Genomic DNA, 12313 nt, shown 5'->3' on the forward strand with positions numbered 1-12313 from the left:
TTTAGAACTTAACACAAGCACTGTTTTAAATTGAATTAGTTTTTAATTCCTCCTACTCCTCCACTAAGCCTAGGCTGAGTACTTCAGATTAACATTCCTTTAGCTGCACTCCTGTTGTTGCATAGGCTGTTAGGGGCTGTGAGCTGTGCACATCACCCTAAACTGGGACCTGCTGCTGGAGCTGGCCCTGTCCTCATCTCTGCCAAGAGCAGGCACAGACTGGCTGTGCACAAACTGCACATTGTGCTGCTGGTTAATCAAGGAAGAGCAGAGTGCTAATTTTTAATATTAAACTATGCAGCATTAACAAGAGACTTGGCTGGTGTATAAACAGATTGTTTTTCTGTGCATTGCCTGGCTCAAATGGAGTGCTTAGGAAGCAACAGCAGCCTGATAATGTCTTTCCTTTTTAATGTCTCCTTAGATACAGTTGCTGGCCTATACATTTTGAAATAAAAGCTAACAGACAGTAAAATGGAAAATTTATTAGTGCAAGTTGGTCAGTTGGTTTCTTCCAACAAGAACACAACAGCATCCCATGCATAATGCATTATAAACAAACCTGCTCTAAGATAAGAAAAGTTGGACTTGTTTTGGAGTAACAATGTGTTACATATTGTCATCATCTGACTCATCTTCCTCTTTCAAAGATTCCTGTTTAAAAAAAGAAAGTATAATTATAGTCTAACAGTTGTTTTATAATTCAGCCTGCAATAAACACAATGAGTTTGCTGCAGCCTCACACCCCTCTCACAGACCCAAACCCTTGCAGGCAGCAGCACAATTCCCATCAGTACATTGACCTTTAAAGGAGAAAGACCCCACTTGTGGCAGGCTGTGAATTAACAGTTTCTGAGAGCAGAACCATCCTGGGTTACACTGTAGCCTCCCCTCCTGTCCCTTCCCATAACCCAGCTCACACTGAGGGATGTGGGATGATACATTTTCCAGGCAGCTCAGCAGTTTGACACTGAAGCACTGCAACAACACCAAAGTCATAACTCACCTTGGCATATTTTTCTGCTTCTTCTCTGATGTCTTTGGGAACAATTTCATGTTTTCCATTGGTTACTGCCAATAAAAAGAATATGTCGGAATTACAATTCACACAAGGACCTGACATACAGAGGCAATGTTTTTGCTTTAGTTACAAAAAGTTATAAATTTTCTGGAGTGCTTATAGAAATTATAGAAATGCATTACTTTCTCCAACCCAGCTGAGTTCCAGCTCAAAAGCTTTATCCTTTACTTCATCGTGAACTATGTAGATTCTGAAAGGAACAGACAAAGAACAGATTAGAACAGACTGACCAACAGGCTAAATATACTTTGTTCCTGTCCCAGATTTCTTCTGTTCAAGTATTCTCATGATTAATAGAAGCTCTCCCTGTGCCTCCTCCCCCACCAAAAACCATCAGAGATTTTTCCAAGCTTAACTGCTAATCTAACAACACCTTAAATCATTACAGCAAGATGCAGGTTGAGATGTCCAAGTTGCCTTAACTGGAACAAACATGAAGATTTAGATGCTGCAGAACCAAGGCTGCATCATCACTGCCTGCTTCTGCTAGACCAGTTCTAATGCAGCTTGGAGCATTTCCCCTGCAAACCCTACTGCACTTTACACTTAACACTAAATCCCAAATCAGGCACAGTATCTTGTGTATAATCTGTACAGAAGATTTCCAGTGTGGTGCTCATGGCAAACATGGAAATGGGAATTGAAACTCCCAAGTGGTATCACAGCACACACAGTGCCAGCAGCCTGTGGGACAGAAATGGAAACACTGCAATAACAAAACTGATTTGATTCATCCTGTGGCAGAACATGCAAACAAACTGGAACAATTCTGGGCTGAGACACTCCAAACAGCAGGACTCACAATAACCTGTGGCTTCACTGTTTCAGAAGCCTGTATTTTGTATTTCTTAGTTTGCTTCAGGAAGCACTAAGTGAGAAGGTGAAAAATACCAGCAATTCCTATCCAGTGTGGAAACCTTGGAGACAGTGGAGGAAGGCAGGACACCTTCAGCAGCACTTGCAGTGGAATTATTGTGAAACAAATGTAAAGACTGAAGTGAAACTGGTGTCCAGGAAAATGCCCCTCTGTGCTTACAGACCCCCCTCTCTGCTAGCTGAGGTGATCTCCAGGCCTTTCTCACCTTTCAGCTGGTTACAAACCTTCTGCCACCTTCACAGGCTCCTGAAGAAATCTCTGCTCTGGACTGTGCCTACTATTTTAGGTTTAAAAGTTATTAAAATCTTTGCTATCTTGCTCAGTGCTAATAAGGAGCTGAATTTGAGCTGTGAAACAGGACCCTGTCTAGAGCCACTGCTGAGTTTGAGCTGAAGCAGAACTAGAACAGAAGTATTCTCATTATCAGAAATTATTTTTATATGTCTAATGATAATAAATCTATACTGAATATAGTCCTTTAAAAAAGTTCTAGTTTGCTTCTGTCCAAAGCATTTGAGTCTTTTTTTCAGGCTGGGTCCAAGATCTCAGCATCACTTGTGGGCAGCTCCTCTCTGAAGCACCAGGTCATTGTTCAAACAACTCCTACTTCAGAAGCAGCACACCAAGAAGTTTCCCTTCATCTGTCACTTGGTTTAAATATTTTAAAACCAGGGATTAGAGTCACACAACACAACACCCAATTGAAAAGGAACAGCCTCAGTTTGAAACCAAAGCAAGCTCACCAGGCTGGATTTTTGTCAAGTTGGAAAAACAGGTTGCAGACTTACATTTTTGCAACTTCTTTAACAACATCACGGCACGTCATCTCCTTCATCTGCAGGCCAAAGACACACAGAGATGAGATTTTTAATAAAAAAATATAAATCTTCCACAGAGTCAGAACAGGAGAGGCTGTGCATGTGCCTGATGAGCTTTTTTTCATGTTCAGTAGTCAAAGGAACAGAAAAAGCCAAAACTAAATTTCTTCTCTACAATGCATCTTCCAGCCTGCTCTATGCAAGTCATTCTTCCTGGGAAGAATCTTACAACTGAAAGATTCTAGGAAAATAAAACTACTTGGAAATTTCCCAGTTTAAAGCACTCATCAGCTGAAATCTTAGCAGCTACACTGGTGATGCTGGCATCCTCAAAGCTTGGCTTCTTCCTGGATGCTTTATGCTCAACTGATATAAAATAGCCACATATATTCACGTGGAATATGGGCAGCACAGGAATACTTGTGGTCTTACCAACATTTTATGCAAGTCATTTTGGGTTTTAAGTAATGCCCCAAGAGGAGAATATTGTTTTACAACCAACTGCCTGCCTGAGCAAGGCATCAGCATCTCATTTCACATTTTCTCAGTTTTTTGGCAGCTTCACAGTTCATCAGAACAAAGGCTGGGGCAAATTTCCAGGACATAATAAACTTGTGTTTTATAGCTCAACTTTTCTGGTCTATGAAGCAGTAATATATTTTCCTATATTTCATTAATGCAATTTACCATCTCTTCCCATTCCCAAAACATTTTCAAACTCTCTGTGTGGCAGGCAGTTGTAAGGCACTGGTGAAGGGATTAAGATGACAAGGGTTCATGTGGAATGTCACAGCCCTTTCTGGGGTGAAGCAACAGGCACAGAAGAAATGCCCATGCCTGGTCAGACAGATGTGCCATCACAATCCCATCTGGAGAATTCCCTGAACAGAGAGCCACTGCCTTTGTGACACTCAGTCCAGAACAGAAATGTAACTTGTGTCACACAAACATTTAAATGATGAATATTCATGCATATAAAGTGAGCAGTCAAACAGGAAACCCAAAGCTCTACTAGTGTCATGCATATTTACAAAAAAGAAAACTAAAGTCAATTTAATTTCTGCCATTATCCTTTTCCCATCCCAGGTATGTTAATTCTGCAGACAATGAAAGCAAACAATGTGAGCAGTTTTATCCCAGGAGTTAATCATGATCTTGTCCATGTATCAAAAACCTGTAACAGTATCAGAGCTGCAGAGATGAAGAGATTAAAGCAGTCTCTGCACAACTACAAGTTTTCCCACAGCTGAGTTTGCAGACATGAAATGCAAAGGATGTGATCAATGCAGGGTGTTCTTCTTGCCCCCTCAGAGTTTCACAGAGTGTATCCTCCCCAGCCAGAGCTGCTCTGCAGTCCCCCAAGGCAGGGATAAAGTCCTGACTCCCTGCTTGCCTCTCCCTTTCCACCTGCACTCATCTCTCCCAACAAACAAATCCTAGCTGGCCATCAGCTGGATCACCCCACAAAACCTTCTCTACTTCTGCTTTTCCCACCTTAGCTTTGACAAATTCACCTTGTCCAAATCAGCTGTGACCTGCAAACCTGCCCAGTCCACATGGACAAAATTTCTGGGCAGGTGGGGCTGGACTGACCCCACAGAGCTGGGGCAGGATCCCACACTTCACTACTGGGGAGCCCCTACATGATCACCTCAGCAGGGCTGTGCCACACCTCTGTTACAGTGTGCATTCACAGCTCTGCTGTCCAGGTCCAGGAATTCACAGCAGAAACTGCACAAGTTTTGGAAAATTTCAGATTTCAGCACTGCACAAACAGAAAATGAACTATTTGGAGTAATGTGTGTGTTATCAATGTGCACACACAGGAACTGAAATGATGATTGCCCAGGTGCCACAATTCCAGTATAAAGATCAAATGATCATGCAGGCCTCTCACCTTTCATTTGGTATTCAAAACTGAGTGAATCAAGCCTAGAACATTCTCATTTTTCCTGTAGTTTTTCAGTCATGATGCTAAAGCACCATAAATAGGCTATTCTTAAAATTATAACAATCATATAAACTCTGAACCTTTCCTTGAACAGTTGTGACATCCCTCTGCAGGCCAAAAATATATTTATATTTTATCACATAACTTCATGAGACAGACCAGGAGAAGGATTTGGTTCCATGTTGTCTCCAAGGGTGTCAGATGTTAAAACACATGAGGAAAACAGAAATCTTTCAAGATTCTAAAATAATTTCAATCAGCTAAAAGCACACTTCAATACATTTTGGTTGTCTTCTCTCCACAGACCAGTTTGTCCTTAGCAAGAGCAGCCTTTGTGAACTTGTTAAACAGAAGAATCATCTGAAACCATTGGGAAAAAATAAATACAGCACCCTGCACAATGCTGCCCTATGGTTTTCATTCAGAATTAAAAACTCATTTATACTTTTATATTGACTCACTTGGCTCACTGGCAAATGCACAAGAAAATATTTCACCTGCTTCTCCTGCATTTTATGTATTTCAGGCACCCAAAAGGTAACATGGTAAGGCAGGAATATTTGTCTTGAGACAGCACAACACTGTTACACCATACCTGGAGTTTTTCTATCTCTGTTTTTGCAGCCTGCCTGGCTTTACCAATGGCACAACCCCAATAACCCTAAAAAAAAATAAAAATAAATAAACAATATTAAAATGTAATTAAGTACCAGACCCTCTACACCTCTTACTGTCACTTAGCACATGACAACCCCACCTTACTCATAATGAGAGGCCAAAAAAACCTTGGGATTGTTCTGTCTTGGGGCACATCCCCAAATTGTTGAATAGAGTCCAATTACTACATCAATACCACCACTATTGATAAAAAAGTGTTCAGTAATTCCTGGAAAGAAATTTATCAGCTCAAAATGTTGTAATAGATTTTTTTAATTGCTGTTACAAAAATGGAAGAATAAACTAGAATTAGTTTGAAGAGAGAAGTTAAATATGAGCTACAGAAGTTCTACAGGATCCAAGCAAACCCCAAGCTAAACCCACCTAAATGTATTTGAAGTGTAAACACATAAAAATTAAACATTTCTATTTCTCTCAACAGCCATGGTACTGGATATACTGCAAGAAAATTTTAGGAAATCCAGCAGTAAGAGTGTGCATTGACCTGAGTGTAACACACAGCTGAAAATGCAGCACTAATAACAATTAATAACATGTTAATAAATTAATAAAATGTTTTGCTTTGGTTTGCTGCTGGCAGGCAGTGCCAGAGGAGCAGCCCTCTCTTAGCTGAAGCATTCAGAGAAGGGGACATCACTGCAATTCTTGCCTTTCTGGAGCAGTGCAGGGGAGCTCTCACTGGACACAGCCACGTGCATGAACTCCCAATTTCTGACAGACAAGCTTTAAACTCATTTCCCAGCTGCACTTGTAAGAAATACACAATGTTTGTTTAGCAAGGATGTGCAAAGGGGCAGCAGTGATTCAGCAGAGATCTCCCCAGGCAAAAGGAGAAAACAACAGCAGCTCTTAGGGACCAACACTCACTATTTTCCCAACTAGAAAAGGAATTTATGCTAAGATGGAAATATTTTTGACACACTCACGTATGAAACTCCTGATGGATCAATCATGTACAGTTGTGCACCATCATCACTATCATAGGACCCCAACATGAAACTGGAGGAGAAAAGAGAAATTAAAACCTTTCCTTGCACCAACACACACAGAACTAGAGAGACCACACCAGCTTGGGTTTCCTACACCCTTCCTGGAGCAGAACTCCTCCTGTCCTCCTACACTGTTGAGCAATTTGCCTCACAGCAGGACCTGCACGTTGCCAGAAGCATTTCACTGATCAGTGACCTGGCAGCAGGACTCTGTTCATCAGCCCTTTGCACCAGAGTCACACAGGAGCTGTACCCTGCTCTGTCAGGGCAAGCAGGGGGATTGCACAGGGAAGTTCAGCACAGACTGACTGGCACAAGCTCTCAAACTTTAAATACCTGGGACAAATAACCAGCTCTGTAGAAGGCTGGCAGAGCCTTATGGGAATATAAATTTCTCACCTGAGGTGTCAGACATACACAAAAAGAAAGGGAAGGGATTCTTTAGGACAGGAACTGTAGGTTACTAATTCCAGGTTCCAAAAAGAACTCAGACAACTGGAGCAGCTCCAGCAACTGTGAAGCAAAAGCTATTTACAAACAACAGAGTGTGTGTGCAAGACTCACCTGCAGCCAAAGGGCCTGACAGCACTGTACAGGGTGTAGGCATGCACGTACATGGCCACTCTGTCTGCAAGGTGCTGTGTGCAAAAAAAGGAAAAATAAAACAAGGAATAAAATTTCATTCTCATGTCAAGAATAAAAGGCAAAAGCCCTGAGAGCTGCCCTCTCACCTTCAGGGGGATGTCATAGCCATAGTTAGACCTGAAGTTGGAAGCCTCCTCACGGGCAATGTCTGCCAAGGAACGCGCGTCAGCCAGGAGCCCGGCCACGGCCTGCAGGGAGAGCACAGCTCAGCACACACACAGACACAAAGACACACAGACACACAGACAGACAGACACAGACACACGGCCTGCAGGGAGAGCACAGCTCAGCACACAGACAGACACAAAGACACACAGACACACAGACAGACACAGACACACGGCCTGCAGGGAGAGCACAGCTCAGCACACAGACAGACAGACACACAGACAGACAGACACACGGCCTGCAGGGAGAGCACAGCTCAGCACACAGACAGACAGACAGACAGACAGACAGACAGACAGGGCCTGCAGGGAGAGCACAGCTCAGCACACAGACAGACAGACAGACACAGACACACGGCCTGCAGGGAGAGCACAGCTCAGCACACAGACAGACAGACAGACACAGACACACGGCCTGCAGGGAGAGCACAGCTCAGCACACAGACAGACAGACAGACAGGGCCTGCAGGGAGAGCACAGCTCAGCACACAGACAGACAGACAGACAGACAGACAGACACACGGCCTGCAGGGAGAGCACAGCTCAGCACACAGACAGACAGACAGACAGACAGACAGACACACGGCCTGCAGGGAGAGCACAGCTCAGCACACAGACAGACAGACAGACAGACAGACAGACACACGGCCTGCAGGGAGAGCACAGCTCAGCACACAGACAGACAGACACACAGGGCCTGCAGGGAGAGCACAGCTCAGCACACAGACAGACAGACAGACAGACAGACAGACAGACACACGGCCTGCAGGGAGAGCACAGCTCAGCACACACACAGACAGACAGACAGACAGACAGACACAGACACACGGCCTGCAGGGAGAGCACAGCTCAGCACACACACAGACAGACAGACAGACACACAGACAGGGCCTGCAGGGAGAGCACAGCTCAGCACACACACAGACAGACAGACAGACACAGACACACGGCCTGCAGGGAGAGAGCAGCTCAGCACACACACAGACAGACAGACACACAGACAGACAGGGCCTGCAGGGAGAGAACAGCTCAGCACACAGACAGACAGACAGACAGACACAGACACACGGCCTGCAGGGAGAGAACAGCTGCTCTGACACACTGACAAACAGACACACAGACAGACACACAGACATACATGGCCTGCAGGGACAGAGCACAGCTGCTTACACACCCAGAATTGCTCACACACACACACAGCACACGCAGCACACACACACACTCACACACACACACAGAGCACACACACACACAATACACACACACAATACACACACACAATACACACAGAGAGCACACACACTCACACAGCACACACACACAGAGGCACACACTCACACACACACAGGCACACACAATACACACACAGCACACACTCACACACACAAAATACACACACACACAGCACACAGCACACACACACACACACACTCACACAGCTGGCAGGGGCTCAGCCACGCCCTGCCATGGAGCAACCCACCCTGCCCATCTCCCCCCAGCCTCTGAAGGTGCCAATGCCATCATGTATTGAGTTTTCCTCCAGGAACACCAATAACCAAAGTTATCTTCATTAATTATCATCTCCTGATTGCCCAGACTGCAGCAACCCAAGCAAGGCTGCACATCCCCTGCAGCCACAGCTCCTCTCACACTGCAGCACTCCCTGCACCATTCTCACACCTGCTCTGGACAGCCCTGTCCTCCACACACCAACCTGTGGGGAATTCAGGTGATTTCCACACTGCTGAGAAGAAACCACCACAACCTCACATGCAGCATGTTTTCCCTAAACACCTTATCTGGTAACTGTGTCAAAAAGCACCATTTTAACACTTGTGTTTATACTTACACACAAGTCTGAACACCTGGAAAAGCATTCCTAAAAATTTCAAACAGCCCCCATCTTCTACTTCAAGTTTGGATTTTACTTATGTATGTTTAAAAGAATAAATAACAAAAAACAGTAAAACCCACTGGCATTTCTGACTTTATACACAGACACATTAACATTACCTTCTTAATCTAGTTATTTTTGATTCTCTGATTGATAAATTCATCCTTTTGAGGGGGTCACCTCACAATTTCTGCAGTGCCTTACCATGCCCACGTGTCTGTCGACATTGAAGAGCCGTTTATTGGAGCCCTCCTCGTAGAGCTTGGACAGCACCAGTTTTTCTACTCCAAACACAACTCCATCTTTGCATCTTATCCCAATTGCTGTACTGGAAAACAAGAAAAATGTCAGTTCCTCACAAGGTAAAATACTTCACAGACAATTATCAAGACAGAAGAAATAAGATTTCTCCCAAGGTAGGTTGGTCACAACTCCAGCACTGAAAACAAGGGGGTGCAAAATGGTCTTAAAGGTTCCTTTCAACCCAAAAATCATCCTGGGATTGTGATTCTAATCCTGCTCTGGAGCAGACAGAGCCCTGGGTGACCCTGGCAATCCAGGGAGCAGAGACACTCCCATCCCTAAAATGGGTTTTTAGATCAGAACTCATTTTACCACACCAATTTTACCCTCATGTTTCTCTAGCCCAGCAGCACTGCTGTAAAAGAGGCCAAAAGAGCAAATATTTGATGCAGACATTTGTATCTTACCTGCTATTCTCCACAGCTTTCATAGCATATTCCACTTGGAACACTCTGCCATCTGGAGAAAACGTGGAGGCTGACAGGTCATACTGAAGAAAAAGACACAATTCTCAGGAAGAAAAACCCAGAAATTATCACAACATTTTCAGATTCATTTAAACCTATTCATTTAAAAAATTAAACCTATTCATTTAAAAAATTAAGCCTATTCATTTAAAAAAATTCAAGACTGTCACTGCTAGAGGTGATGTGAAATCCCCAAAGCAGGCTGAGCTCTCACATAAGACACAGAAACAGAAGAACACAGGGAAAAAAAGCCAGGAGAGGCCATTTCACAGTGCTGGATGTGAAATCACTGAGCATTACACAACACTCCAAACCCAAGGGAGATTTGTCTGCCTTTACATTTCACAGAATCCCAGCGCGGTTTGGTTGGAAGGAACCCTCGGGATCATCCAGTTCCACCCCTGCCATGGCAGGGACACCTTCCACCATCCCAGGGAGCCCCAAGCCCCATCCAAGCTGGCCTTGGCCACTGCCAGGGCTCCAGGGCAGCCCCAGCTGCTGTGGGCACCCGTGCCAGGGCCCCGCACCCTCATGGTGTGAATTATTTGCCAATATCCAACCTCACTTTGCTCTGTGTCACCCTGTACCCGCATTGCTCTCTGCCACATCACTGCAGCTCCCGATCCACAGTCCCTCCCCTGCTTCCCTGCAAGTCCCCACTTAATTCAAACGCATGGATCACAGGAATATATTTGAAATGCATAATGTAGATTATATAGAAGGATATAAGCAGTGCATTATCCCCGCCCCGCCCCGCCGCCGGTTCCCCGGGCCTGCCGGGCCGCAGTGACTCAGCCGCCCGCAGCGCCCCGGAGCCGCCGCGCCGCGCTCGCCGCGGGCCCGGTGAGGCCGCGGGTGGGGCGGGGGCCGGCGGGGGCGGCCGGGCGGGCGCGCTGTGCCCGTGGCGGCCCCGGCCCCGCCGCCCCTCACGCCGCACTCACCCCGGTGCCGATGGAGCTCATGGCGGCGCCGCTGCCAGCCCGTCCCGCGCCCACCGCCCAGCAACGCGCGCTCCCATTGGCCGCCGCCGTGCGCGCACGGGGTGACGTCACCATACGCTACGTTAAATTATGTGTAATGAGACAACTCTCCACAGCGCCCGGCTAGCTCAGTCGGTAGAGCATGGGACTCTTAATCCCAGGGTCGTGGGTTCGAGCCCCACGTTGGGCGCATTACTTTTGAACTTCTTAAAACGTTCCAGGCGGGAAACGCCGACTCCTGAGGGAAAACCCTCGGTAAATACCTACGAAAATCAGTTTTTGCAAGTGACCTGCATGCAACAATGGCATGTGAATAACAAAATAGAAGCCGTGAGGAGTTGGGTAGTGACCACCAAACACCGGATCTCATAACACTTTATTTTTTTAATAGACAATGCAGCAAACAGATGTTCATCAAGTAGGAACTCTGGGCTCCCCCACAGATAAAAGAGGAATTACAGAGATACCTGGATAAGGAACGGAGCTGGAAATGTAACAAGAGCCAGGGTGGGATTCTCCATCTGGGATGTGGCAACCCTGGTTAAACACAGGAACTACAGGAGAGCAGCCCCAGGGGAAGGGAGCTGGGGGTTTTAGGGCAGCAGGAAATTCACCCCTGTGAGTGTGTGGGGCCCTGGCACAGGTGCCCAGAGCAGCTGTGGCTGCTCCTGGATCCCTGGCAGTGCCCAAGGCCAGGCTGGATGGGGCTTGGAGCAGCCTGGGATAGTGGAAGCTGTCCCTGCCATGGCAGGGGTGGAACTGGGTAAGGTTTAGGGTCCCTTCCAACCCAACCATTCTGGGATTCTGTGGTTTGTGTTGGTCCATCACTGAACAGGATCTCCAGGGAAGTGCTCCCAGCCAGCCAGAGCTCAAGGAGCATCTGCACAATGCTCTCAGACATGGGATTTACTGCATGTACTCCTGCAAGGAGCAGGGAGTTGCACTCCAGGAGCCTCAGGGCTCCCTTCTGACTTGAGACAATCTGATTCCACCAAAAGGGAGAGGGAATGAGACAAAGCCACTTTCCCCAGGGAGATGCAGACCACAACGGGCTCATGAATATTCCAAAATCCTCACCTGGAGCTGTCTGCAATTGGCCAACACCAGGCTGCTGGAATGAGGAACCTCAGAGGGAAATCCTCCAGTCACTGCAGGGGGTTGTGTCTGTCACTGTCCTCCTGCTAAACCAGGCAGACACTGTCAGTTCGTCTGCTGGGAGGATCCACAGATCCCACAGCTGTGCCAGGGACAGAACCACAACAGCCAGGGTGAAAACCCAGCCATTTCTACACCATTACACATTTAGGGTGTGATCTCTGAGGGCACACCGTTAAGAGTGTTTCTCACTCCTTCAATGAAATAAAAATCTGCCTTAGCAGGTCCTGGGACTCTGCACTTGACCCAGCAGGAAATGGGAGTTAGGAATTCTGTCCCTGCCATGTGGAACAGAAGCAGCTGAGGCT

The 12313-nt window shown here is 46.3% G+C and overlaps 1 protein-coding gene and 1 non-coding gene across 2 annotated transcripts; one reads left to right on the forward strand and one right to left on the reverse strand.

The window, feature by feature from the left end:
• Nucleotides 1–465: 465 nt before the first annotated feature.
• PSMA3 (proteasome 20S subunit alpha 3) lies at nt 466–10874 on the reverse strand. Its single transcript, XM_058026516.1, has 11 exons — nt 10812–10874; nt 9811–9893; nt 9305–9428; nt 7126–7227; nt 6959–7032; nt 6332–6404; nt 5323–5388; nt 2747–2793; nt 1204–1271; nt 1007–1071; nt 466–654 (listed from the first exon to the last, which is right to left on the reverse strand). Exons 1-11 carry the CDS (start codon nt 10830–10832, stop codon nt 610–612), a joined length of 768 nt encoding a protein of 255 aa, XP_057882499.1. The 5' UTR covers nt 10833–10874; the 3' UTR covers nt 466–609.
• A 93-nt stretch (nt 10875–10967) lies between these two features.
• Nucleotides 10968–11040, forward strand: TRNAK-CUU (transfer RNA lysine (anticodon CUU)). Its single transcript has one exon. It is a non-coding gene; the product is annotated as a tRNA-Lys (tRNA).
• The last annotated feature ends 1273 nt before the right edge of the window (nt 11041–12313 follow it).

Source organism: Melospiza georgiana, chromosome 6, assembly GCF_028018845.1.
Source record: "Melospiza georgiana isolate bMelGeo1 chromosome 6, bMelGeo1.pri, whole genome shotgun sequence".
In the NCBI taxonomy this organism is placed as follows: Eukaryota; Metazoa; Chordata; class Aves; order Passeriformes; family Passerellidae; genus Melospiza; species Melospiza georgiana.